Source organism: Anser cygnoides, chromosome 23 (assembly GCF_040182565.1).
Source record: "Anser cygnoides isolate HZ-2024a breed goose chromosome 23, Taihu_goose_T2T_genome, whole genome shotgun sequence".
NCBI lineage: Eukaryota > Metazoa > Chordata > Aves > Anseriformes > Anatidae > Anser > Anser cygnoides.
In genome coordinates, this window is record NC_089895.1 from 3,399,794 (window position 1) to 3,427,701 (window position 27,908).

The 27,908-nt window shown below is 40.5% G+C and overlaps 2 protein-coding genes across 6 annotated transcripts in view; one reads left to right on the forward strand and one right to left on the reverse strand.

The window, feature by feature from the left end:
* Positions 1-27,908, forward strand: part of MTOR (mechanistic target of rapamycin kinase) — a 65,770-nt gene that overhangs the window by 17,635 nt on the left and 20,227 nt on the right. For all 4 annotated transcript variants that reach the window (XM_066982066.1, XM_066982067.1, XM_048067426.2 and 1 more), the window contains 9 exons: positions 15-157; positions 1,223-1,385; positions 1,522-1,667; positions 17,823-17,898; positions 19,934-20,073; positions 22,737-22,837; positions 24,031-24,146; positions 25,502-25,579; positions 25,960-26,067. In XM_066982066.1, the coding sequence (XP_066838167.1) occupies positions 15-157; positions 1,223-1,385; positions 1,522-1,667; positions 17,823-17,898; positions 19,934-20,073; positions 22,737-22,837; positions 24,031-24,146; positions 25,502-25,579; positions 25,960-26,067 (1,071 nt within the window). The remainder of the gene's footprint in view (positions 1-14; positions 158-1,222; positions 1,386-1,521; positions 1,668-17,822; positions 17,899-19,933; positions 20,074-22,736; positions 22,838-24,030; positions 24,147-25,501; positions 25,580-25,959; positions 26,068-27,908) is intronic.
* Positions 2,113-9,049, reverse strand: ANGPTL7 (angiopoietin like 7). 2 transcript variants are annotated; one of them, XM_013187968.3, is made up of 5 exons: positions 8,274-9,049; positions 6,474-6,574; positions 5,942-6,136; positions 4,881-5,079; positions 2,113-3,630 (listed from the first exon to the last, which is right to left on the reverse strand). In XM_013187968.3, exons 1-5 carry the CDS (start codon positions 8,650-8,652, stop codon positions 3,461-3,463), a joined length of 1,044 nt encoding a protein of 347 aa, XP_013043422.1. In that variant the 5' UTR covers positions 8,653-9,049; the 3' UTR covers positions 2,113-3,460. The 2 variants fall into 2 exon arrangements, with proteins under 2 accessions (XP_013043422.1, XP_013043421.1); XM_013187967.3 differs by having other exon boundaries at positions 6,474-6,577.

A 27,908-nucleotide genomic window follows, 5' to 3' on the forward strand; every position in this document is an offset into this window, starting at 1 on the left:
GCTTTGTACTTCAGGCCTGGGGAGCAGCAAGAAGAGTCTCCAAAGATGACTGGTTAGAGTGGTTAAGAAGACTGAGTTTGGAGCTGCTCAAAGATTCCTCCTCACCATCCTTGCGCTCATGCTGGGCCCTGGCTCAGGCATATAATCCTATGGCTCGGTAGAGTATTTATGTGTTTTTCAGATCACTTGAAATTACAGATGCAAGCCAGAGATCGTAAGGAGAAAGTTACTTAAAAGCTGTTGGGTTCCATAAATAGGGTTAGATCCTGCTTTGGGACGAATCAAATAGTTGGCAACTTGATTTTATTTCCAGCCCTCACAATTGGCAGCTCCATGATGTGCACGAAATCTTTCAGTGGAATTCTTCATATTAGTTGAGAAATAACATAAGGCACATAAAAGCAAAGTTGGAAAAACAGCAGAGTATGAAATAGCTTCAAGGATCTGCTGTGGGTGGATAAAAATTCCTCTGAAGGGAATAAACTGCTGGGCTTTATTTCTTTTGCAACCAGTATCTGGAGAAACTTAATGTTTCTGTAAGGAGTTGCTTGTGTATCTCTTCATGATGGCATAGGCTTGTCATCGAAGTGCATAAGAATCTGACTACTGCTGTTCATCCGTGGTTTAATTTTGTCTTAATGTAAGCTTTATCACTTACAAAATAGAAGAGGAGACAGCGTGATGAAAGGTCAGCACTTCCTAGGTAGGCAGAAGTAATGCTAGTGTCCTCAGTGCATGCTTACAAATGCATCTCAAACCCATTTCACAGTATTTTTTCAGTGTTAGCAGTGACAAGGGCTCTAACTGTATCTGTTTTTTCATCACCCTTCCTCCTCTCTTCTCAAGCTTTGCCACTAATGCAGTCTCCAGCTATTGCAGTCCTCTAGTGAGCACAGAAAGCGTGTCTATGTGTGTCCAGAGAAATGACCAATCATCCTTTTCAGTGCTGCTCTGGAAAGTGTGTTCTGACCTAAAATACTTGCTGGCATATGATAGTACAATATTGTGCTATGATAGTGTCTCATCCTATTATGTATTCTTAAAATGCAGTATTTGGTACAAAAGTTAGCTTTTATAAAAGCTAACCACTATGTATTACAGGTAGAGAGATGTTTGCATTTTGTAGTTTTTCTGTCTGAGTAAACGGGCAAGTCCACTGTCAAATATACCTTCTCATTAATAATGAATCCCTCCCTCTCACTCTTCTGGTTTTCCTTTTCAGAGATCTTTTCAATGCTGCTTTTGTTTCATGCTGGTCTGAACTGAATGAAGACCAGCAGGATGAGTTGATCCGAAGCATTGAATTGGCCCTGACCTCTCAGGACATCGCAGAGGTTACTCAGACACTGCTGAACTTGGCAGAATTCATGGAGCACAGTGACAAGGTAGAGATGCTGTCGGGCAACTCTTTTTTTCTAATGCTGGCTAGCTGGCTGGTATCTGGTATATGGAAAGGGTGTGAAGAGTTCATGTGCACTTTCTCATACTCAATTTGCTTTTGATATATGTGCTTTTACCCAGGGTCCATTGCCTCTGAGAGATGATAATGGCATTGTCCTCCTCGGTGAAAGAGCAGCAAAATGTCGAGCATATGCCAAGGCCCTTCACTACAAGGAGCTGGAATTTCAGAAGGGTCCCACCCCGGCCATTCTAGAGTCTCTTATCAGGTAGGACTGCAACTGATGAGGTTTCTGCTTTCACATCAGTACTCAGTTTAGGATACCATTAGGATAAATCTAGATAATTCTTAGGATTTCATTATCTGACTCTGTTGTAGGCTTACCAACTCTAGCTTGTATGCTCCTAGCTGCTAAGTTCTGCCCTTTTACTATGTGATTAAAATTCCAATAGAAGCCACAGGAAGTGGAAAGGATGCGGCGTTTTCTGATTTCCACCCCTCACCCTTCAGGTTCTAATTTCTTGGAGTTGTGCTTTCTTGTTTTTTGTTTTTTCTCCCCTTTTATATTCTTTCATCCTTTGTCCCCTCTTACATTTCTGAGGAAAAATACAGAATTCAATGTGTTCCCTTTAATGGTCTCAGTCACTTGTGAAGCTGTCACCTCTGTGTATCAAAAAGCAAGTTAAGGAACAAAGACTTGAAGTAAATCAGGGTTAAAAATGAAAGACAATTTTTTATTAGAAATTAAAAAGTTTAGAAATTTTTAAATCCACTTTATAGACCACAGTTAAAGTAGTTCCAACTATAGTTCCATGCAGTTGAAATTTACAGTATTAATAGTCAAATGTACATAAAGCAGTTCCCGAGACACTATCTCCCATTTCACACAAGACTGAACAATTTAAATTAGACTCAAGTTCTCTGTAAGGTGAGTAAAAATATTAACTATAATTATCTTTTCCAACATATTCAATCAACAGTATAGCTATGGGAGGAGTCTTTGTTTTTTAAATGTTATTTGCAGCACTGTGTTATATAAGGGAGAAACAACGTACTGATTTACAGCGTGAAATCTCTTAACTTTTAATTGGGGAATCTTCAGAACAGATTTTATTATTTCTCAGTCTGGTATGCTAGCATATGATTTAATAACTTCTGGCATGTAGTAGTGTTTTGCTTTTTGGATACAGTGGTTTTAAGTGTTGGAGTTGAGTTTGTTGGTTGGGTTTGGGATTTTCTTGGCTAACTTGCTGTTCTCCCTTTTTCTTACCAACATATAGCACACCTATGTTCTAACATGAACGTAATTTGGTGGCAGCCCAGGAAGTTGCGTTTTAGTTATCAGGCTTTAGGTCATCTCTGAACAGAAGTATTGCAGAGACAAGTCCTTCCTCCATTGTGCTATCTGCTGAATGCAGCCCTCTGTGAGGTCTTATTTGAAACAGTAGCAGGAGATGGCAGTAAAACGTCGGGAGAGAACCTGTGCAATATTAGTTTATCCAAAATTTTTTAGCTTAATTTGTTTCCTCTGTGGGAATGTAAGCCAATTACCGTATGCTAAAGAAAGGCGCGTCGAGGACAATTCTCATTGGTGATTCCTCTCTCTAGAAACCACTGTCATTTTTGTGATTTCAGTCCCTCTTGAAAGGAGTTACTCAGCAACGTTTATTCTAGACACTGATGGAATGGGAACAAGGAGGCTTTCTTTTTGCAGTCCTTGCTTGGCTGGTTAATGCAACCTGATAGTTGCAGCACTAGTGAAAACACCAGTAAGCTTTCTGACGGTGCTGTAAGTGCGGGAGGTATTTTACATTTTGTTCTAAATTATTATAACACAGTATTTATCCCTTTGGAAGGTCTTAAGAGGATAAGATAAGTCTGAGCCCTGATAACACTAGTGGCTGTGTCTGGTGTTTAGTGTTCCTTAGTGACTGTGTGTGTACATGGTTTGTAGTTGTTGCACAGATAAAGTGGACAATTAAATGGTGGGTTTTGTGTTGTCAGTTGCCCACCTTCTCTGTAGTGGCATCACGTAGCTGTATGATCAAATATTGCTTTCCTTTATGGCTTGAAATCTTCTGGTCGGATCTTCATCTCAACCCTTTTTAGGGAATAGGTTGATCCATGCCACCCGTACCAGGTGATACCATCCATGTTTTTGGTGTGTTCTCCTTTGCGGTAGTAAACCCCATTCAGATTGGAATCCGTGCAGCAGTTGTACCAATATCCACCTTTTCAGAAAACAAATTAATAGATTCCTGGTGAGCCATTTATTTAGAACAGGTATGTTTTGTAGTAATAACATGAATTATTGCTGTTTACCAAGGGAAGTGTCCAGAATGCAGTATTTAATTATCAGTCTATGGTCCTAATAGCTGGCATTACAGGTAAATTGAAAACTTAACATAAATACTGAATACGTACAGGCTTTACGGTTAAACAGTTAAATTAGTTCATTAGCTTTTCATTTAGTTGATCATTCCTCTTAAAATATTTCCTCGCTAAGTTTCTGTCTCTGACTCTGAGAGTTAGCATAGGAAATAAATTTGGCTTCTTAGTGGGCACGTAAAGGCCAGTAGAAGATTTCTGGACTGCCACTAAGCTGCATTATTTTGGGATAGATATCAGCAGTTTTATTTGTGTGTCACACAGTGGTGGAACAGAAAACTTTAAAAAAAGGGTAAGATGCAATGGAAAAAATTATATGAGGTCTGTCACAAAGATAAAGATAACAAATCGAATGAAGAGTGTAACTTCCTGAGAGGTTTTTAATAGAGTAGGAATAAAGATTAGAATTCAGGTTGAACCTTGAGGTGGGTGTAGCTCCCCAGGAGAATATTTACAAGTCTCTGATACTAGAACTTGAAACTTCATTAAAATATTTAAAAACAAAAACAAACAAAAACCCTTGTAGATATACTGAAACAATTTCCTACATCGTTGAATTGCACCAACATCTGAGATAGTCTGGCAAATAAGCCAGTAATAGGCTGGCTAACAGTATGTGTATGTGAGAGCATGCACTAAATCATTTGAAGAGTACTGATGTTCATAACATACAGGCTGGCTATACATAAATCACAGGATCATATCACAGAATCATAGAATCGCTTGGGTTGGAAGGGACCTTAAAGATCACCTAGTTCCAACCCCCCTGCCCTGGATCAGGTTGCCCAAGGCCTCATCCAACCTGGTCTTGAACACCTCCAGGGATGGGGCATCCACAGGTTCTTTGGGCAACCTGGTCCAGTGCCTCACCACCCCCTGAGTGAAGAATTTCCTCCTAAATTCCTCCTAATTTCCTACATGAGCTTTAACAGCCATATCTCACGTGTAACTGACAAGCATGTATTCCAGGGCTTGTGACGTTTCCCTTGATTTTACCATGTAGGTGCTAGTTATTTTGCAAGAGAGACTCCTGTGTGCTCAGCAAATTACCCAGGCAGCTTGCTGAGGCCAGGAAGGCATTTGTGTGCTTTACCTTTACGGAACTGGGCACAGTCATCCACACACTTGTCGTTATCCTTGTCCTTTGTGCTGAAGGCTGTGTTGTTGTGGTACCTGAGCGAGTCCCGCCCTGTGTTGCCGGTGTAGTTCCCCACAAAAAGACGGTAGCTGTTTAATTCATTGCTCAGGGTGAATTGCTTGTATTGCGCATAGCGTATGTTACCTTCCCAGTCCTGTCGCAGAACAGTGAGGAAATAGGTCTTAGAATAGGTTTGAAAATACTCCACGGTCTACTGATACACAGTGCATGTTGCATGTCTTTTCTCAGTCCTAGGTTTTTTATGCACCTTTTCTATTGAGGAACACACTGCTGAAACTTCTCTGCTAAGGCAAAGAAACTTTCCTGAGCCAAGCACCGTATTTCCGAGTCTACGCTGCTGTTAAACAACATGTATGGAAACCTGGTGTGCACCTCATACATTCAGCAGCCTTGTTTGATAGTGTGCTACCCCAAGTCACTTTGTTCTCTATGAAAGAGCAACTTCTAGATACAAAGCCTTTGAACTCATCTTTTCCATTGTACGTGGCCCATCCTTCAAAGCTATTGTGCCAGCCGTAAGCTAGTCCAAGTCAAAACCAAGCTGTTATTAGACTGTAGAAATTTTGGGGGGTAATACAATGCAATCCCTCTGGTACACAGACTGAAAGGAAGTGCTGCAAAAGGAGAAGACTCAGTCTTTAAATCTTTATCGGATACCTAAGTGAATCTTTAAATCTGAGGTGGTCAGCAGTTTGATTTCTGTCTGCAGTGGATTCTGCAGGATTCTCTAGAGCTCAGTCTGTTTGGAGACTGAAGGCTGTACTAATGACTTTGCTTGCTGGAGAACATGATTCTGCCTTGTCCTTGAATCTGTCACTAGGTCCTTCCTACCTCCTTCTCCTATAACTAAAGCATGTAAATTCCTTGGGCCTTCCATAGAGATAGGAGATGGTATCTGCTATGAAAGAATCACTTCATTAAAAAACAAACAAAAACCAAACCAACCAAACAAAAAAAACCACTTTGGCTGCTGAGATTGAGAGCTAATTAATTACCTCCAACTCCACTCGCAAAACAGTGGGCCGTCTTGAAAGTCGGTAGATGTTTTCATTTCCCAGCCAAAAATCTCCCCGAATATTGCCAAATCCTTCCTTGTATTGTTTCCAGTCCCTATTGAAAGATGTCAAACCGACTTTACGTCTTTGGATGATAGTCCAGCCACCTCCATCTGTCTCCATGTCACAAAACACCTAGAACAGGGAAAATGTAGTGCTTACCAGTAGGCTTAGGAAGCTTAATTTCTACTGAAACGAGACAAGAAACAGTGCTGTTCTAGATTTCGCAAGTTGAAGAACTTGTTTTGTTTCAAAGCTTTTTAATGAGAAGAAAAAATTCTTTTATCAGAACTGTTTCCATTTTTCCTACTCAAATGTACATCCCTTCCAAGTTTGCCTATATAAAGATGCTGGTTCAAAGTGCAGGGCATCAGGACTTAGTACGTGCTCTCCTCCTCTCTATAGCAGATAAGTATTTCTTGATTATATTTCAAAAGACATGCAATATACATTGTGTACTTGACATCCTTACCTCCAGCTCCGGACTCCCCAGAAATTCATCAGGAGGTAGCTTGTAAACCCCAGAGATTCGGTAGTTCCTCTGATAAAGTGACGAGCAGTCGTAGACAGCATCTACTTGAATCGGAACCATAAAGTAAGAATCTGAACAGCAAGAATAATCCCCTCCTATACGTATGGTTTCTGTAAAGTTTAGTTTGTAGTACAGGGAGTAATAAAGAGAAGACGACTTCCTGCAAGTCTGTTTTCCTGAAATGGTTTACTTTTGATCAATGCATGCATTGGAAAGAGAAGCGAGAGCACTGGGACCTCAAGTGATCGTTTTTTTGTGTGTGTGTGTGTGTTTATTTATTATTTTATTTACTTCTCCTATCCAAAGAGAGATCTTTGCTTTCTTTTCACATTGCATGTGTGTGTGTCTTGGAAGGTAAGGTATTTGTTTGCTGTCCTATTGTCTGTCTGTCCTCCCCCTGCCCAACCACCCCCAAAAAATAAAGGCTTATCCAGTAGAATGGATAGGCCTGCTGCCAGGTGCATGTTTTGATTGCTTGGACAGGTTAGCTGAGTTTGTGGGTGAGGCGTATTAGCTCAGCACTTTTTGTACCAGAGCCTGTGACTGAGGCAGTGGCTTTTAAGCTGCAGTCGGTCTCTGCAAGCCTCCTTTCCTTCCTGTGCAGGAGCTGACTTGAAGCTGGTGATGTGCACAGGTATTCCGCTGAGGAAGATAAACTAGGTGAAGCAGGGCTTTATCCATTCTGACAGTTTTCAATTTAGTACAGACTAAACATCTCTTACTTGGCGGAGTGAGACATGTCTGTTTTAAATACCTTGTGGGCCAGTTTTTTCTGTTATTTTTTCCATACCTTTACTACGGCTCCAATGAGGTCCATTCATGGTAAAATCTTTAAGGCCTACTGTAAACAGCGAGTGGTGCGTCAAAACTAACCAAATGGAACTTCTTGCAAGCAGAGTGTAGTGAATAGATTTAGAAGTTGTTTTCTTTGCATTAAAAAAAATCTAAATTAAGTTTTTTGGCAAACCAACTCATCCCAGACAACAGCAATCTTTTTAAGGAAGTTTTAAGCTTGTTGAAATTAATTTCCTTTTAAAAGAAAAGCCCGCAAAACCTAGAAATTTCTTTACAGGTATGTGTACTACAAAATGCACCTGCATTCCACATTTATTACAGGCCCGTGCAATCACTGTGCAATGAAATCTTCCCCCAGGGAAGAGAGAGTTTTTGAACAATTTAAATGTGTTTTGGCTAGGCTTGTATCACAGCTTGCATCATCTCTACCATTAGATTTTTGAGAATTATTCAAATAATGGACCACTCTTTTGCTCAGAGATAATCGTAAAGATACAATTACAAATCTACAGTGATACTTAGAGATCACTTCTAATTGTTTTACCCTCTTCTAGTCCCTTTATCAGCACTGTTAACTCAAAGGATATTACTGCCAGAGCCATTCTCTGATGAAGCTACCTCCATTTCTTGGAGTGGTACTTCAGTGCTCAGAAAATGAGGTATTAGACCAAGTTCATCACTGTGCTAGCACACTATCTTCAGTTTTTCCACTCCCTGATAACAGACATACAGGTGTTAAAATATAGCTGGATCTTTGGACATCTGACATGAAGTTGAATTGTTTTTCCTCAGGATCACCTGCCTGTGGAAGTACTTTAAGCAGAAATATTCAGAAGACATACTTGATAATCACATTAGTGGGACATGCTAGCATTAAGAACTAATTATTATTTCATTTTGTGCATTAAGGGTTGCATCTTGGGAGCTTGGAGACTCCCTCCTTACCAGCTGAAGTTTGTGTGACCGTCTGAGCTGCCTGGAGTTGCATGATATCTATCTGGTTGTTCATTTCAGAGTATTTGCTCTCAGCATCAACGAGGCGGGACTCCATCTGCTTGGTGCTTCCTTCCAGCTCCATCACTTGCATGACCACATTCACCCAGTCACCTTCCTGCTTCTTGCTCAGCTCCTGCAGCATTCTGCTCAGGTTGGCTACTTGCAACTTGAGCTCTTTAATCTCATCACAGCAGCCTGTCATCTTGGACTGTGCATTCCCATTGATCGTCCTCCTTTTGGGAGGCTTTTGCAGCAGTGCTGGATAGATCGCCACAGACACGGTGATAATGCAGAGCCACGCCAGCTGAGCAGTTGATCTTCCTGGCATTTTTGCTTACAGTAACAGAAAACTTCCAGCTGACTGCGAGTCGTCTGAATGCAGCTGGGGTAGGTATGAAAGTTTCAGCAAGTGCCACAGCAGGCTGGTACCTAGCTTTCTTCCAATGAAGTGAGTCTGAAGGTGGAGCCTGAAGAAGCAGCCTTTTTTCAGACCCCTCCTGTCAGAGTCTGTGCACTTTGGAAGTTTGTCTCAGAGCATCTTAAATACTATTTTTCTGTTTACTTCCACCCCCCTGAAGCTATGTGGAACTTTCTGGCCCCTCCCAGTTCATCTGTTCGTATCAGGTGTTTACAGAGTGAAATTGGAACAGGTTTCAGCCCAGAAAGGTTGGGGAGAGCCGGCAAGACTTCACTCAGCTCTGTCCCGGAGGGGTGTGGAAGAGGGACAGGAAATGAGGAAAGTTTCCAGTAATTATTGCCTATTGGATTGTAGCCCTCTTGGTGACTAACTCTGGCACTACAGTAACATAAGAGCCTTAGAGGTCCAGGACGTGAAAAGTCTGTCCAAACAATGTGAGTTTTAAAAAGTTTAAGGAAGGTAGCTCCCTAGCAGGTACCCCTAGCTGCAACAAGTCCTACTAGCATATTGCCCAGAAGTTGTGTGGTGTAATAACTCTGTGCAATATTCCTGCAATATTTCTTAATTTAGGGAATATTTTAACAAATTCACCAATTTAGCATCTAATCCTCCTCTCTCTGGACACTGTCTGTGAAGTACTTGTTTTGTGGAATTCAGTGCTGGTCTTACTAGAGAGGGGATATCTAAGGTGGGGTGGAGAGCAGTCTGCAAAATAGGTAAATCAAAACCCGTGCTTCTGTTTACCCATAGTGGACAAGCAAGAGGACATTAATGTGAAAGACAGTGATTAAAATTGACAGGAGATGTTTTTGGCTTATTTTTTTTGCCTTTTTTTTTTTGTTTTTTACAGGAACTGATCAGTCTAACTCCAGTGTAATGGAGGCTAGTTTATTAACACAATTTTAAGAGAGGAAGATCATCTGTGGGTAATTAAAATGCCCACAGCTACGCAAAGTCTAGGTTTAAGAATAACTCTGAATCTTTAGACATTCAGAGTATAGGTCAAACATCAGCCGACTGAGATATAGTGAGTTCCCATCTCCTCTTTTATATCCTTGAACAGTTAAAAAGTTGAGTATAGCTGTCTTGAAGTAGAAGAGCTTCATCAAAGGTGCAGCCTTTTGCAAAAGGTCTGCAGCTTTTGTTTTAGATCCTTTTGGATGTGGTGTTTTTCCACAGCTGGGCTGTTCTGCAATTGCAGTGCATGTGGGTTCTTGTATCTCCTTGCAAAGCTTCCGATTGTGACAACTGACAGAGATAAGATGCAATGAAGGGATAAATGCCATGAAAGCTTCTTGGTGTCCACAAAAACAAAATAAAGCTAATCTTGCTCCTTTTACAAAGAAAATGAGAACAAACACAGCAGATGTATTTTGCCATCTAGATTTTTCTTTTGCTTGTCCAAAGTGGCTGCAGGATTTCTGCTTAATTAAGATTGCTTAATTAAGCATTGCTGATCTCCCATTCTCTTTTAGAGAATTGGGAAACATCATCTAGTTGATCTTTGTAGCTTTGTTATACTTGTTGCTAGATTTTTTTGTTTTGCCTCTGAGTTGCACCACAGCTGGCAAATGGCTTTTCTGTGGAACAGAAATGAGCCTGTTCCCCCTTCCCCTGGGTGCAAAGATTTAGGAGGATAAAAGCATCAAAGTACTGAAGGGGTGGAACACAAATACAAATGTTGCATAACCTTGACTCTTTTCTTTTTAAGAGGAAGAAGAGAGGATCTTCTGGAGGAGATCAGAATGAGAGATCTCTAAGGCAGCATGGGTATCTTGAGGTTTGTTGTGGGTGACTGCCTGTGTGCTGTACTTCAGGCAGAAACCCTTGTAGTCTGTAGTATCAGCTGGTGGAGCTACCGTGTGCTGTCGGTGACCTGAGATATCACCAGAGATATGTGTAAGTAGAATTTGATTAAAGTACTGAGGACACCTCTGCTTAGAGCAGACGGTTGGCTTTAGTCACATTCTTCTTGTGGGCATTCCAGAAGCCTTCCATAGCAAAATTGCTTTACTCCTTCAGACCAGAAAGTGCCACTGTGCACGGACGAAAGCATGACCTTTTTGTTCTGCCTCTAATCCTGTCTGAGCCCTCTTCCAGCTGGAGCTTCTGTCATTCCCAGGGGCAAATTCTTCTCAGGCTGCCTGCGATGAGAAACATGTTTTTGTGGAAGCTGGAACAAAGAGCAGGACAAGCCAGACTTTGGCTACCCCACCCCAAAAAGTCACCCTGCTAACACCCCCATCATATTACATAGTACTCCAATCCACTCTGCTGCTTCTCTAGCTTACCATAACTCTTCTTTGTTTTGTGCAGTCTGAATTTCCCCACACGCACGCTCACATCATGAGGGGCAAATCTAGAAAAGGGTAGCCACTGTCCTTGCATTCCCTCTTGATTTGAGTTTTGGAAGTACCAAGCATTCAGACAAGCTCCTTGTTGCATCCAGATGTTACAAAACAGTGCAGAAAAAGGCTTCTGAATCCCCACTCTAAACTATTTAATTGAAAATGAGTCAGCCAGGGTTTTATTTCAGATTTAGTCTCTGAACTGTATATCCTAATGCAAGACATCTTTCTCTTGCATACTTTGATTTGCCTGTTTTAAAAAAGATCTGATACTTCTTTGCTCTATCACTTTGTTTGCTGTTACACCTTACAGAGAACATTATGCAGGATTGGAAAAGAGCATAAATCTTCACATCTGTCATTACTTTCGAGGAAGCATTAGGAGAGACTTGGACAGACATCTCTCTTGGCAGAAACTTTAGCCTTAATGGAATTTGACTTCTTTGAGTATTTGAATCTCTCCCTGTTGCATGGAGAACAGAGTAGCAGTCTATTAGGCAGCAGTACCTATTCATGCAAGTCATTGCCATATAAGATCAGCTGTAGAAGTTGACAATCTATAGGAATTAATTCCACTGTTGTGTACTGGTGTATTAGAAGAATAAATAAATAAATCCTGAATTCAGGTTGTATTTTGGAAAGTGGCATAGCTGTGGGCATATGTAGGGAGAAACTAGTTCCCTGATTGCTGGGTAGGTCCTCGTCCTACTTTTGACTTTCCCCTGGCACTGATAGAGAAATCTAGTCAGAAATCCATTGCCCTATTTTTCTTCCATTTTATTTTGTAGGTAGAGATACTCTGTTACATGATAGCTAAAAAGGTGTGCTCTTAAGGTCAAGAACGTGAGGCAAATTCTTTTTGACTTCATTAAGGATGTCAGTTTGAAGTGGTTGGGAGAATTAAGTCCAAACATCATTGCAGTTAGCGTGTACCCTATGCCTATGATGTTGGTTGATGTTACCTAATTACAGAAGCGTATTAGTATTACTTAATTAGAACTAGATATCTGGCCCCGGAGGGCCAGATTAAATTAGAGGTGGGTGTAAATGACTGCCTTCTCTGGGAAGTTGTTTTGGCAGGTGTATGTGAAGCCAAGAGAAAGAAGAAGAAAAGCTGTGCCCCATGGGTGTTTATTTGGTAGCTAGTCATTGCAAAACCCGTAATATGTATCCGGCAAACACTTAGAATCTAGCATTCCTGGTGCTTGCTGAGATGACAAAGACCCTCATCAGCTCTCTGCTGGCAGACCTCAGAAGTCCATGCTTTGCCAAGCTCTCCGAAACTCTGCTTTTCCCTTCCAGACAGCCAGGAAGCGTGAAACTATTTACCTCTATCTTTAGAGATACTCATAAATGTTCTACCATTCGGTTTGCTAAAGCTTTGCATTAATGACTAAATCCCTAGTAAAGTCTAATAAAATTGCAGCCTACTGCAACTAATTATAAACACCTGAAGTTACTTTGGAACTGATGAAATGAGAGAGGACTTGATAAGAAACAAACTATGTACTTCCTACAATGACTTGTGATATTTTATGTTGATCTAATAGATCTTTTCTTGCATAACCAACACACAAAGACTCTGTTTCCGTTTCACCTCTTTCAGCTAAATATCTTCCTTGGCAATTTTTTGCCTTCCTTGTCTTCACTGACTGGTTAACAAAGAGCAGGCGATACAAAACTTCTTGCAGCCTGAGTAACGGGGCTGGTAAGAATTTACTTGTAACAATTATCACTGCTTTTCCTTTCAAAGCTTGTGAATGATCTTCTTTGCTTTGCAAGTATTTATATCAAGATTGGGAATATGGCCAATGGTAACGCCTCTGAGCAATGTGGTGCACTCTTGTTGAAAAGGTGAGGTGGGGGGCTAGCCTGGTCTGCCAGGCAGTCAGTCACCACAACTGAACAGCTCTTTGCTGGCACTGTTTTCTCGAATGTATTCATTCCTGGCATTGGAATAATTTTTAGTGGCATGATGGCAGTGTTGTTTTTTGGATTTTTTGGGGGGCGGGGGGGTGCGGGACTTGACACAGGGAGTATTTGTTTTCTGAAGTTTGTTGAATCAAGAATTCAGGGATGTCTGAACACAAATAAACTGTAGAATTGGGGAAAAGAGTCTATAAAGCCAATTTCTTGTGCCAGAGGATTATCTGTTCCCCAAAGTATCCACACTGTATCAATGTCTTCCACTTCTAATCCCAGAAGCAAGCTCTCAGCATTTCCAAAGGAAAAGCAGGCTTGATTTAAGTGGGCAAAATCTGTGAGATAGAGGTTTAATTTTAAACAGAGTTGGGGAGACTGAAAAAGAAGTTTGCTACTTGTCTAGACATTGCATACAAGCTGCTTTATTGCAAAAATCAAGTTTTTCTAGTAAGTTTTGAGATGCTTTCTAGACATAGAAGATGTGTATGTTCTCTCACAGATAGGCTTGGGACCTCTTGAAAAGGTTTTATTATAAAAAAAATTGTTTAGGGAAGATGTGTAAGGGTTTAGTCTCTTATTCAGAAGTCCTTGAAGATTCAATATATTTTGAGTGACATAGTACTGCTAGAGACCCTCAGAGATAATGGATGACTGGAAAGCACTCAGGATTGTATAAAAGAATATTTCTAGTGAACGTTAGACATCATGCCTGCGTTTTGTCAAGGAGAAAATCCATCATTTGAGTGTTTTTCCTGCTGAAGCCAGTAAAGTTGTTTTTTGTTCCCAGTTCGTCTGGTTTCTGTTTAAACAGCCTTTAGAATATACAAGCAATAGGAGTGTATTTCTCTTAAACACTGTTCTTCTTTTTGTGATTCTAGCTCAGAAGTGAATGCTGAAAACTCGCATTTTTATTTGATATCTTGATAGTCAAACAATAGGTTCATATAACCATTCACTACTATTAAAGTAGCTCAAGACTTTTGTCCCAAGATTTTTGTCGCAGTAAAGCCTTTGACACCATCTCCCACAGCATCCTCACAGCTAAACTGAAGAAGTGCAGTCTGGACAATCGGGTAGTGAGGTGGACTGTGAACTGGCTGAAGGGAAGAAGCCGGAGGAGCTTAAGCCTTTCCTGAGAGTTGACATATGTAACGTATGACCTATCAAGCCTATATCTAAAAAATTCTAAGAAAGGGAATAGTGTAGTCTTCTTCTACGTCCTGCTGCTGAGCCATCGTGGCGGTGGGTAGTGTGTGGTGTTGGTGGTTGTTTTCTTTTCTCTAGCTTCTAAACAAAAATGAACAGATCAATTTGTTCTTCCCGTATTTGATATGGAGAATTGATCTTCGCCGTAGTATTAAACTTTGTATTGTCCTGAATTAGGAACAACTGCAAGGACACCACCCAGTGAACAAAGACTTAAGTTACTCTCTGCTGGGTTAGCCAGCAGCATTGTTTCTATCTGTACAGATGTTTTCCCACCTTGTCCTTTAATCCAAAAAGACTGTAGGAACTTTTCCCAGGTACAAGAAGAACTATATCCTCCTGACTTGTAGCACTGTGGCTAAACTCCCCTGGAAACTCTGCCTGGCTGGAGTATTAGTCCTTTGGGGCCTTTTTTGTGTGCAGGGATGTTAGTGTTATTTATTCTGTCCAGTCCCCAGCACAATATCTAAAAAAAACAGTTTTTAATGCTTTAAAAATGTAGAATTTAGGGTGATTTTGCCTGAGCACAGGCCTCATCATATCTGCAGGAAGAGAGGCAATGCTGTAACAGTGGGGAGATGAAAGGGAGGGAGGGAAGCACAGAATGGCGTGATTTCTGAACGTATTTTGAATGCATTAGCAGAGCTCCACGTGGAAATGCTTTTCTAAGAGAAGTACAGTCCGCTGGCCCACTATCAGAATTTGTATGCACAGAGTTGTGGGTCTGTTAAAACCACATTCATCAGCTGCTGCAGCAGTGATTTTGGGGAACTGTCAATATATGTCCCATGATCAGAGCACACTGCATGCCGCAGAAGAGGAAAAGCAGAAATCCAAGCTCTGTTAAAACAAACAAAAAAGCCACAAAACCACAAGGTCAGAACTTAATTAATCCACAAACAATTGCATATTCTTTTGTGTATAAGACTGAAAAGCAAAAAGATTCTGTGTTTATCAAGGTTTTATTGCTCTGAAGAAAGTCTGAATATTCAGCCATGTCAATAGAAGCCAATTTGCATGAATCTTGCTTTGGAGGGATTTTTGTGTTCTTCATGACAGTTGACATTCTGTGTGCAGGTCTGTTTTTGCCAAAACACTCAATGTTTTCTACTCCCTCTGTTTTGTGTAAGCACTCTCTTAATGTGCTATAACAGTGCACTAAATATCTGACAGATTTCCCAGGCAGTGGTTTATACCAGTCCATAAAATCACTTATCTTTACTCACCGTGTGGGTTAGATCACTTATTACAAGAGAGTAATTTATGGTTAATAATCACAATACAGTGTTATATCTCCTGCTGTGTATTCTTTTAAATCCAAATCTTTCTCCTTCCTCTTCTCTTCTTTCCAATCCCTTTCTTTAAACCTAACAAGACAAAGCTTTCAGTATGAAACATTTCATTCTACTTTGGACAGCCAAGAAAGTACAAAACAAAAATGAGTAATTGAGTGCACCAGGGAGCATTAGCAAAAGTGCAGTACTAATTGTTGTAGAATAAAAGATAACGGCCAATTTGTCAGGATGCGTTGACAAGAAAGATAAGTTGGAAGTAATTAACTGTCTGACATACTGGAAGTGATGTTCCTGCCAATGGCTCTTTAAATTATCAGGATATGAAATGTGACAGCTATTTATCACTTTTACGAGGCTCTGCTGTCTAGCTTTCCCCTGGGAAGCATGGAGTAGCATGTTCTTTGACTGTCTTGCTTTAAAAAAGTCAGGGATGTACTCCAAGTGCTTCCCATTTTTGGGTGCCTATCTTCTGGAAATGAGATTGTGTTATGTTCTTAGCCTGACTAAGCCTGATTTGAAAAAGGATATTTTACTTGACCTTTCCAGATATCCATAGCGTGTCAACAAGTCTGGCCCTTTGGTTGTCAGGAAAGGAGACTGCAGGGACAGCAGAAAAGTAACACTTGAAAACTTTCTTTTAGTGTTGGACTATAATGTGTTTTGTAGCACGCTCAGCTGTTGGGACATCGCTTTGAACAGTTTGCACTTGTTCTCCGATGCCAAAAGGGAAAGAGGAGAGCAATGAGCCAGAGACTGTTCATAAATAAGCCTTATAAAATAGCACGAGCTTGATTAAAAAGTTAGTTTCCTCTTTAAAGAGGCATTGAACAAAAGCACTAATAACCAAGCACTGGTGTGGAGACAGAGCCATTTCTGAGTGTAGGAACTGAAAGCCGATGTGTGTAACTCCGCAGGACGGTATGATCGTTAGCGAGAGCTGGTTGTGATGGTTGGTGTTTCTGGCATGATCTTGAAAACTGGCAAAAGAAGAATACCAGTATGGGTGTGCACCAGTGCAGAGGTATTACGTGAAAGGACGTGGGATTGAATCTTTTTGTTTTCTTGGTGACATTTTTCAGCTGCTCTAGTGATGTAGCTTTTTTCCTGGAGCATTAAAATCTTGACTGTGATTTGTAAAGAAGTTGGTGGTCAGTTTTAGAGAAGGGGAAGGATCTGTACTGTAAGGCCTTTAGTAAATGCGGCTGGTATTTGATTGCAGGAAGGTCTTGTAGGCATGGAGGTGGATAAGATTAAGGAAACGTCTAGGGAGGAAGTTCTAGCTTAAGAACATGAGATTCTGAGGAAATTAAAATGAAGAAATGGAATATGAGAAGCAGGTGCAGAAGATTTTCTCAAGTCCCTTTCTGCTCACTGTGTTAAATCTTGCTTGAATCCTTAAGTGTAGTGGTAGCAAAGAGGAAAAATGATAGCCAGGGAATTAAAAGAAGGAAAAGGTCAGAAGAATCCTTTCCAGAATGGTGACTGGCGATTCTTTAAAGATGGAAGCCTTTCTTTGTAGGTATGCTCGCATGCACACTGATTTGGCAACTTCTGCAAGTTGAGTACCAACAGTTATATGCCCTTCTGTGAAATTAGTTGCACACAACTATGAGTTTCTGGGACGTATGCTTGCCTCTTTGTGAAGTGGATTGTCATCCTACACATATACTTCCAAAAGGAATTATGAGTACTAGAGCAATGACTTCATATCAAAGTTCTTTTTTTGCAGAGAATCCAAATGGAAATCTTCTGACTCAGTAGTCAGGAAATGCAATCGGGTTTTATTTCCAGCATGTAGTGTATGTGGTATAGGCTTTCTTGACACTGCATCCAGGAAGCTAGTTGTAATGGTAAAGAAAAGCCAAGAAAGATTTCCATTCAGGTATATTTTCTGGTAATAGACATGTACTCTGAATCGTTGTTCGTGTAAGAAGTCCCAGAAGTCTCACGTACAGCCTGAGGTTCACCTGCGTGACTTCTTGTCTTACACTTCTCTGACAAATTTTGCCTCACAGACTATTGGCAACTGTTCTCCTTCCTGTGCAGAGTATTTAGAATTGATAATCATACAGAGCCACCGTTTTGTGCAACGAGTTCTGAAAATATATGTAAGGAATATATGGGCACCTATTGTTTTGCAAATAGTGTGTCTCTTATGTGATCCAATCATTTACTTAAAAGTTTGAAAGAAAAAGGAGCATTTCATCGGTATTTCTAACGGACACAGAGTATTATCAAGGAGAAGCTCATACCAGCCCCTGAGCGCTGCCAGCTGTGTTAAATGATCTTTCTCTTTCCACCTCTGCAGCATTAACAATAAACTGCAACAGCCAGAAGCAGCTGCTGGGGTACTGGAATACGCCATGAAGCACTTTGGGGAGCTGGTGAGTCCTGCTGGATAATTCTGTTCATCATACCTAATGTGTTCTTTGTGGCTTCTTTTGAGGGGAGAGGGGACCAGACACGTTCTGTGGTTTTTGTTTTTAAATTAATCGCGTTGAGGTTATAGCCCATCTTGTAATATTGCATCATTCAGAGTGTAGGTCCCTTGCTGCCTATCGGGAGGTGCGCAGTGCACTTAGCAAGCACTGCATAAAGGGAAGGTAGCTGGGGAAGTCTGCACCCAGAGCTAGGCCCTGCAGTTCCAGCAGATGTGCAGCTGGAGGAAAATAAGACCCAGATTATCAAATGCTGTGCTTAAAATGAGTTAAATAATAGCTTATTGCTTGTGCAAGAACCTGATCTGGGGAAGAATTTCGCAGCTATAGCTGACTATGCAGGTGTGGGAAACCAGCAACTTGACCAAATAAGTCATTTTATTGTGAAGTCTGTTTTTCCTATGCATTGGGAAAGAAGGAAGTAAGTACCTGTTCTAAGTTTTAAATGCTTGAGGAATTTTGAGAAACTGCATCAACACCTTCCAGGTAAGAATTTAACTTAAATTATGCCTCTTTCCTCCCTCATCTAGGAGGTACTTGAATCTATAAGAGAGTTCACAGATACTATTTTTCAGAATAGTATGTTGGCCAGTCCCTTACAGCTTTGACTGTTCACAGAAATAAAACAACACCTGCTGTATCTGTGTCTTTCTCTTTGTGACTTCCCTTTTTTCCTTCTTTTTGTCATTAATAATAATTTCATCTGCATTCAGGGTTTCAAGTATCTACATTCTCCTGCCAATTCTACTCTGTTAAAAACATTATTTTGCATTGATAATTCTTGCAGTGTCTTAAGGAATTTGGGAAGAGAAGGCAGCCCTGGGAGCATGGTAGACTAGCTATTTTGTTAGGAACCACTATCAAGTGAGAACAGGTATAAGCACAGAATGGTGGAACTCAGTCAGACTGAATTCCTCTGGTGTTAGGACTTCAGACCATCTTTACAACTTCTTGTGATTCCTGGGGCGGATTGAGCAGAGCAGATTGTTATCTAATTCTGACCTTACTTTTAGCAGTAATGTAGTTCAAAATGCAGAGTTTCTCAGAATAAGCAATGAAAAGAAATTAAGAGGGTCTGAGCTCTACTTTCAGGAACTTACTTGAAATATTATGACTGAGCTGAGAAGTTAAAGGGCTGGTATATAAACATCCCAAGTAGAAGACCTGGCATGCAGAGCATGGTTTATATTGATTTTGCCCGCAGGGCTGGGAAAAGAATCCACGCTGCAGCGTATGTCAAGACATGGGCTGCCAAGGGCTGAGCAGAAAAAATATTGGCAGAGATCAGGATGGAAAAAATATCAAAAAATCAAGTCATTTTATTTCTTGAAAATTAGAAACAAAATCTAGCAACAGATTAGAGAAAGGTTTGTGCAGCTGATAAGGATTACCACTTTTTTTTTTTTAAGTATATGTTACAAACTACAGCCTTCCCTTGTAAGGGTTGTCGTTAGACCCCAACATCCTGCCTGCCTGCACTCCTGGAAAATGGAGTAGCAGTAGCCAGATGCACTGTTTTGTTTTGTTGTTTTTTTTCCCCCAGTTAGTCACTCCATTCCTCAACACAGGACTGTTCTTCTTACTTGAATGCAAGCATGTGCAACAATAGCAAATGGAGTATTTTATACGTTTACCATTTTTCCTATTTCCCGCTTTTCCCCCTTAGTCCCCTGCTCCAAAAAGAAAAGCCTCTGGCCCAGCCCAGCTACTAAGCTAGTATTTCAGTGTCAGGGAAAACTGGTGGATGATGTTGGATTCATCTCTCTGGTAAACCTGAGTTCATTTCTGTGCAGGCTGGGCAATACTTGGAATTTGTGTTTTCTCTGTATCAGAAGTCCATGGGGATATTTAGAATGAACAAAGGGCTAAGTGATCACCACAGAGACAGAATTTTCCAGGAAAAGTAGCAGTAGTTAATGCAGAATGGTGGATGTTAATGCTGCTATTTATTCTGATTTTTTTTTTCTTCTCTATCCCCCAGGAAATTCAAGCCACCTGGTATGAAAAGCTTCATGAATGGGAAGATGCTCTGGTGGCCTATGACAAGAAGATGGACACAAACAAAGATGATCCTGAGCTGATGCTAGGACGGATGCGTTGCTTGGAAGCACTTGGAGAATGGTAAGGGGGAATGCCTGGAGATTAGAAGAGGACAGTTATACTGGGTGGTCTGTCCTTTATTAAGATCATCTGCAGCCTCTCCTCTTGCTGTTTTATATTTCCTTCTAGTTTCAGAAATTCAAGTTACTCTACTTGTTAAAAATCTTGCCTAACTCTTCAGTGGTTGCCATCATTTGGGTGATTTTTTTGCCTGAATTCCTTCTTAATACTGCTTACCTAATAGTTCCAGCATTTCCAGCAATTTCTTGCCTTTTTCATGGTAGTCAGAAAAGGAAGTACTATCTCTAAATATTTGGGGGTGGACTATCTGATAAGTTAAGGTCTCTCTTAAAGGGAATCTACAGCCTGATCATCAGATCAACTCCATTTTTAAGAGAAAGAAGTTATTAAATAGAAAAGACCTCTCAGGAAATGTTAACTGGGTAGCATTTGTCAAAAACAATCATAAAAGGAGCTTGTCATGGCCCTACTTTGTAAACTCTATTATTAAAATAGAAGAGATTTCTGCATTTACTTCTGGTCAGACCTCATATGCCTATCCAGAATGCAGTCTTCTGCACAACTGCTATTAAAGTTGTCTGCTTCCCAGTAATCACCTGGGTGTAAGAATATGCTGAACAAACTGCTCCCACTTTAAAACCCTCTTACCACCTTTCTTGCAGATGACTGAGTTTTTTATTACTCTTCTCTTTTAGTGCCAATTAAGCATTCCCTTTGTGTGGATGTTTGGGATTTCAAACCCTGTGTAAATGTGTGTTGTCAACACGTAACTGATTAGAGTAAGTTTTCATGAGAAGATGACTTGGTAGTGACTTACAGCCTGCTACTTAAGTAGGGGCTTCTGTTTTTCTCCCTGCTACCCTCAATTCAAAGAAGCTAATTGGAGAAGACACATCCTGTGCACTGCAGTGTGCAGTTCTACCCAGGGGCATAACTGATTTGGTTCAGGAGCCGCCTTTGTACTGAACTGTTCGTGTCACTAGAGCTCTCTGCTGATGGGTCCTGACGTGAACCCGTGGGATGGCACACAGTAAGGAGATTCCTCTTCACTAACGTCACTTTACTGTTAGAGAAACAGAGCTCTTTGAGAAACCTAATTCTGACACCATTTTTCTACCGTTTTTGTTTCTGGATGAGGGTGAGGCATATTGGGCATGTGTTTTTTTCAGCAGGAAAAAATGTCTTTTACTAGGCAGTTTTGCAGTCACCTTTTCTAGGCAGTAGGCAGTTTCCAGCAGGGATTCCTTCCTCCTGCAGAACACATATTTGTGTAAAATGCCCTTTCTGAGCCTTCTCCTTCCTCACAAGTTAGTAACAAACATATTACAAAAGAAATCTGTTCTTCTGTGGAAACTAGGCATTAACTTAAACGTGTTCTCAGAGACAATCCTACAAAGATCTGTGAGTTTGTCATGGATCTGCATTGCATCTGTATGCAGATAGTATTTTTTGTTTGTTTGTTTTCCCTTACAATGCAGAAGTGCCATTGCAAAGTGCTATCTGCTACCTTGTAACTGACTATAGAGACATCATCCCAAGACTGAGGATTCCTTAGTTTGGCTTCATCAGTAGTGTTCAACATGATTATTTTGTGCTGTTGGAGTCTGCTTGGCGTAGTGCGAGATTTAATCTTGAATTGATACTGCAGAGCATCATTATTTCAGTACTCTGTGCAGTGACATTTTGAAAATACAGACAAAATTTTCTTAGCCATTTGTCTTCTGATGTAGTTATGTCTGCAAGATCCATACGACTTTATTAGCATCTACTAGGTCTTGATTTACTGCTGTTGCTAGGTTTGGCTTGGTTTTTCATTTTGTTTTCTTGTTTGTTTTTTTTTTTTTCTCCTGGGCTGTTAAGCTGTCAGAATGACTATCTTGCCTGTGGCAGCCCATTGGGTATGTTTGACTAACTCATCTTCCTTTTTGGGAGGGGAGAGGATGACCGTAAAGAAGGCAAGTTGGCAGCTATTTCACTGCTACAGAGTATCCAGCCTGAGAAATTCTGGAACTGCATCACCCACAGTAATTGGTTTGATTAACAGAGCATTCACAGTTGGTTTAAAAGATGCAATATAAAAAATCCTGATCTTCCCTCTCTGCTGGAGATGAAAGATTCAGAGTCCCCTCTGAGATCTTGCCGTGACAAGTCTTCATACTAGGTTACAGCAATACCGATTCTTTAATTTCCGTTTTCAAAGTTGGTGTGTTTATCCAAAGTGTTTGATAGTGGGAGCCATTCATAAGCTACTCAGATCGTATATTCCTTTAATGATTCTTGCAAAAAAAAAAAAAAGTCCCTTGTTTGGTGACTTTTGTGGGTTTTTTGCTTCTTCCCCCCCCCCCCCCCCGGATTTATGGGTTGGATTTGACAGATCAGTTAATAAAATAGGCATTACTAACTGCTGAAGAATAAATGCAAACTATTGTCTGGATTTGTTTTCAAAGCCTAGCGAGATTTTAAATTATTTCTGGATGGTAGGGTGTTTGTTATCAGACTAGTGTGTCTCAGTTGGCCAGAAGAGAAGAGTCAAATCCTGTTCTCCACTCTACATAAAAAGAATTGGGGCTGGTTGTCTTCCAGTGTGTGGAAACTGATTGTTTAACAAGACATAATTCTTAGAAGAGGCTTTTCACTGATTAGAAATTGTGGATTCTTCTTAGGGGCCAGCTCCACCAGCAATGCTGTGAAAAGTGGACACAGGTTAATGATGAAACTCAAGCTAAGATGGCGAGGATGGCTGCTGCTGCTGCATGGGGTCTAGGTGATGTATCCTTCCAGCTGTGCTTGTGTGATAGTATATGACAGGCAACAGTAGAGAAGCACAAATAGTTTTAACTTTCGAACTACAAAATATAAGAAACAGATGAATAAACACAATTATTTACATCGGGATATGAAGTAGGTGTCATTCAACACTGAAGCCCTTTGGAAAACCTGCATTTACATAAGGTCTCTCTGTACAGTGTCATGTAACAGAGATTGCCTCATGGATCTGAGTAGATAATCAGTTGCTTAACTGGTCCTTTTTGCTTAGTTTTATACTGAACGTAGCTCAGACCTGCAATGAGGCTAATAGAATTGTATGATTTCTGGCAGACCCTTATTTACAAATTAGAACTGTCTATTGAGCATTTTGATGTGTTGTGTTGGCTGAGTGGACAATCCTAAGTGCAATATATCTATAGATGGTCCACATATCAGTGATGCTGATAGCGAGGTATTTACTAGATAAGCTCGTAAACCTCTTGCTGTCTGCCATCTGTTGCTGAGAAAAGTTAGTCTTTTGCTTTGTAGAACACTAACCCATTCAAATGTTCTGGAAATGTCAGCATTTCAACTTTTTCATCACAATGAATGCAAGAAACTTCTTGATGAGAACAACCTGCCTAGAAGAAAAAATATCTGTTTTTGCTTGTATATAATTGTGTGTGTGTATGTATACAGAGAGAGAGAGAAAGAGAGAAATCAAAACATGCTTTGTTCAAAACTTTGGACAAGCTACATAGCAAAACATAGTGATAAATGCCCATAAACAGTCTTCCGTTACACTAATGCAGAGATCCTTAAACAATCACCTTGACTACGCAAAAGATCAAAAGTGCTTTGCTGGAAGTGATGGATGGTTCCTCTAGGCCAATGTTTGGCAGTGGCAAAATGACTTAGAGAAAATGTTAAAACCCCCGTGATTAACGTACCTGATCATGCCATATTAACTGAGAGTCTTCTGACATCTGTCTTGAAGTAGAAATTGATTAATTGTGAAGATCAAAGAGAATTGATTCAAACAGATATCAACGTTCTATTAAAATACTGTATGTAGAGGGAACAAATAGCAGTCCTTATTACCATACTGAATTCAAGCCTAGTCACTGATGTCTAAGCACTGTAGCGTAATTCTGTTCTTATCTCAGAGAGAGAGCTGCTGTATTGCTGAGGATATTTGTGTCTCTGCAGGTCAGTGGGATAGCATGGAAGAATATACCTGCATGATCCCAAGGGACACCCACGATGGTGCCTTCTACAGGGCTGTGCTGGCTCTTCATCAGGACCTTTTCTCACTGGCTCAGCAGGTAACTATCTTCCTTGTTGGCTTCCCAAAAGCTAGTTTAGGATGAACTACATTTAGATTACATGGCTGCATGAAAAGACATGCTGTTCTAAAGCAGTTGGCTATAACATATGAATTGCCCAATAATCTTTTTTTCTATTGATGTATTAGACCTTGGCAATGGAACTAGTCTTGTATTTCTAGAAACACTGCAGTGAATATCTGTACAAACAGCAGAGGTCCAGAGCTGTAGAGCGCAGAGTCTTAGTCATTCTTAGGCTTCTTTACTTTTGTCTGTTTTTTAGCCAGACAGTGCAAAAAGATTATCTTAGCAGTGATTCCATTCTGCAAGATCCTGCTTTTTGAAAGGCATTACTGAAGTAAGACGTGCATAAGATTCTCTACGAGTATCCTGTGCACTTGTATCTGTTGCAGTTTTTTCAGTGAAGTGCTCATATATATCATGTACCCGAGCTTCTGCTCTGATTTTTCTGGTAGCAGGGATAAATCTTAAATCGAGATGAGAAATCAAGGCAAGGAATGAGTCCATTAAACAGAGCTGTAATTGTTATGCATGCTTGCCACGGAGGAGATTTGCAGAGGGAAGTTTTCCCCTCTGTAGATGTGAAGCATGTTGTTTACTTTCCAAGGAAGCTCAAGTAGCATTTCTCAGAATTCTGTGCGGACTTGCCAGCTTAGATAAAGGAGTAAGTAGTTCAGTCTGCTCTGTCAAAACCCATACGTAGATTTGGAGTGATGTGCACAGTAAAATTAGCCAGGTATTCAAAGGGGTAGAGTTTGTGATTAACCTTTTAACACTTTGAACAGGAGAAACTATGGATAAGAGATTATGTAACGACTGGAACCAGAGGAGGACTTATTTCATGCTTGAAGAGCATGGCTTAGTGGCAGGGAGAGAAATGGAATTTGCAGATCCTGTAAAATTCATAAAAACCTGTTGGGTTATGTAAAACAGTGAAAACCATTTTTTGTCATTGTATATTAAGAGACATTTCTCGAGTCTTTCTGTAACTGACTCTCTTGCCCTAGAATGTAAAACTGTTTTCCTCCATAAATGTTATTGATGATGATCTCTACAGTAGCAGTAGGATTAGAAGTACTGCAAACTTTGATTTGGTAGAAGGACAAATTTCAGACTGTTCAGGTGATACAAGAAGCCCCCTTCTGTATTACCTACCCCTGGACACAGCTTTCCTATTAATTCTTTCTACTGGTAATAATCCTTTGCTGATCCTTGTTGGAGATTGGGAACGATGCCAGCTCTGTTCATGAGATGGAACAGATGAACAGCAGTTTGAACAGTTGGTTCTAGATAAAACACCCCCACCTTTCCTCAAAAATCTTTCTTCATTTCAGTGCATTGACAAGGCCAGAGATCTGCTAGATGCTGAGCTGACTGCCATGGCAGGAGAGAGCTACAGTCGAGCCTATGGGGTAAGTGTCTATTAGCCTTCATTCCCATCATTGCTGCTTCATAATACCTCTAGAAATTATGTAAAATTTCTGAATAGTGTTTGTATCAAACATAAGACCTTTGTAGGCCCACAAGTTAAATGGCTTTTGTCGTATAACTACTACAGCTTCATACAAACAACTTAGAGACAAATTAAATAGTGAAATGAGCTCCACCCCTCAAAAGAAATAATTGACATCTACAAATTTTGAATCAGTGGATCATCTAAATGTCAGTATATAGCAGTCTGTCCTTTACCTGTTGGGAAGCTTATGTACTTAGGATTTTGATGCCAAAATACTGTTCGTTAATTATAGATTTGTCTGTAGTGATTGGGATGGAATGTGATTGTTTCCCTCAGGCTATGGTATCCTGCCAGATGCTGTCAGAGCTGGAAGAGGTTATCCAGTATAAACTTGTACCAGAACGCCGTGAGATCATCCGCCAGATATGGTGGGAAAGACTGCAGGTAGGTCTGTGTAAAGATCAAGGATGGAGATGCAGATATGTTGAGCAGGAACAGCTTCCTTTAAAGTCAGTGCGATGGCTCAGCAAATCTTTCTCTTTCTATCCCAACAGCATATGTGCTTACATGGCTACATGCTTTCTGTCTCCTTTGCGTTTGTCCCTGTTGACTTCTAGGTTAGTCTGCCTGAGGTGTCTACTGATGTGACACCTTAATAGGGTGATTTCAGCCTTGAGAAGGATGTGTGCAGAATAGACAGGCTACTAGCTTCTCTAAGGCTGCTTATCTCAGTGTTGGATCTCACTCCAAAATACTGGTTTTGATAAAGCTAGTTAGAACTTTTTACCTGACTTAGCTGCACGTTCTTTCACAATGCTGGTAAACTGGTGAAAGAATTCACGTGTGTTTAAAAGATTGTCCTGTTCCTTTTTGGCCTCTTACAAGAACACTTCCAATTGATTAGCATTGTCCTCTTTTAAATCAAGTTTAGCAGTGCTGCTCTTCCTGTGTTTGAAGAAAGTCTGTGCCTTTCTTACTGCCTTCTTGCAACAAAATTCCAGAGCACCTCTGAACATCTAAAAACAGCCAGATATTTTGCACTGCAAATAGTTTTAAAATACATATATATATATATATATATATATATATATTTAGGGTAAAATGCTCTAAATACGCCAAATTTTGGTAGGGTGCATGGATAAAGGATTTCTCTTCATGCAGAGTTCTCTGCTGCCACTGCTGTACGTGCCTCCTTATGAAAGCCTGTTGCTGCTGCATGTTTTTTAGCTGTTTGGGAAACTGTGACAAAGGTTTTAGTCTCCCATCTGCGCTCCTGTCTGGAAAAGCTCAGCAGCATTCCACTGGGGTGGAGAAACAGTGTGACAGGAAGTGTAATGTCTGAATACAGCTGTTTATGGTCCTGAAAGCAGTACATACAGTTCTTGTGCATTTTCTAGCTTCTTTTTAATAATTTTCAAATGCCTATTGGATGAGTTGTTTACTTGGGTGTCAGGGAGCAAGCTTTGTCCAACTTCCCAGCCCTCAGTTTTGGGGAAAAATCCAAAAGGAAAAGAAACAGATGCTTTGATACTCAGGTGCTTGCTGCAGTTGGGAATTCTCTTGTTTACCTCACAACTAAATCTAAGTCGTCTGTGGATCAGTACCAACTTCAGAGCATCACTGTTACTCTGAAGTACTTGACCATTACCGCAAGCACCTTGTGTTTGGTCGTTTCTGTCCTTTCCATAATTCTGCTTTACTGTAGCATCCTTGAACACTTCAAATGCAGACTCATCCTGTTCTGACAACGTTGTTGTACCTTTCCCTTCAGGCAGACAAGAACTAGACAATGCTTGTACAACCACTGTAGCATTTGGGACTACATTTTCTGACAGAATGTCAGTCCAGTCATGCTAGTTTCTAAAAGCAACACATGCAAGGAGAAGAAAAAGGGTGGTGATTTAAAAAAATCTGTCACCATTTGGTTTTGTATCATCTCCATATGGGGGTTGTCACTGTTTAAACTAAACATAGACTTTTAAAAAGGGGTTGAGAAGGATTATAAAACTCTGGATTTGCTTTGGAATGATTTTGGATGCAGTTCTGCTGTAGAAGCTTTTCTCCTTTTTCAGTTAGAGGATGTTGTTAGGCTGCAAGCACTGAGCTGAGTTCTCATGCACTCCTGTCTGCAGATATAATGGTCAGGGACTTATCCAGCTTCAACATTGCAGTGCTAAGGAAAAGGCCAGATAGTTCTTTATGTCGGCCTGCTGTGATTTATGGGTACAGGAGTCTCTCCATCTTGGGAAACGTCCCTTCAGATTCTGAATTGGGCTTAAGGCTCT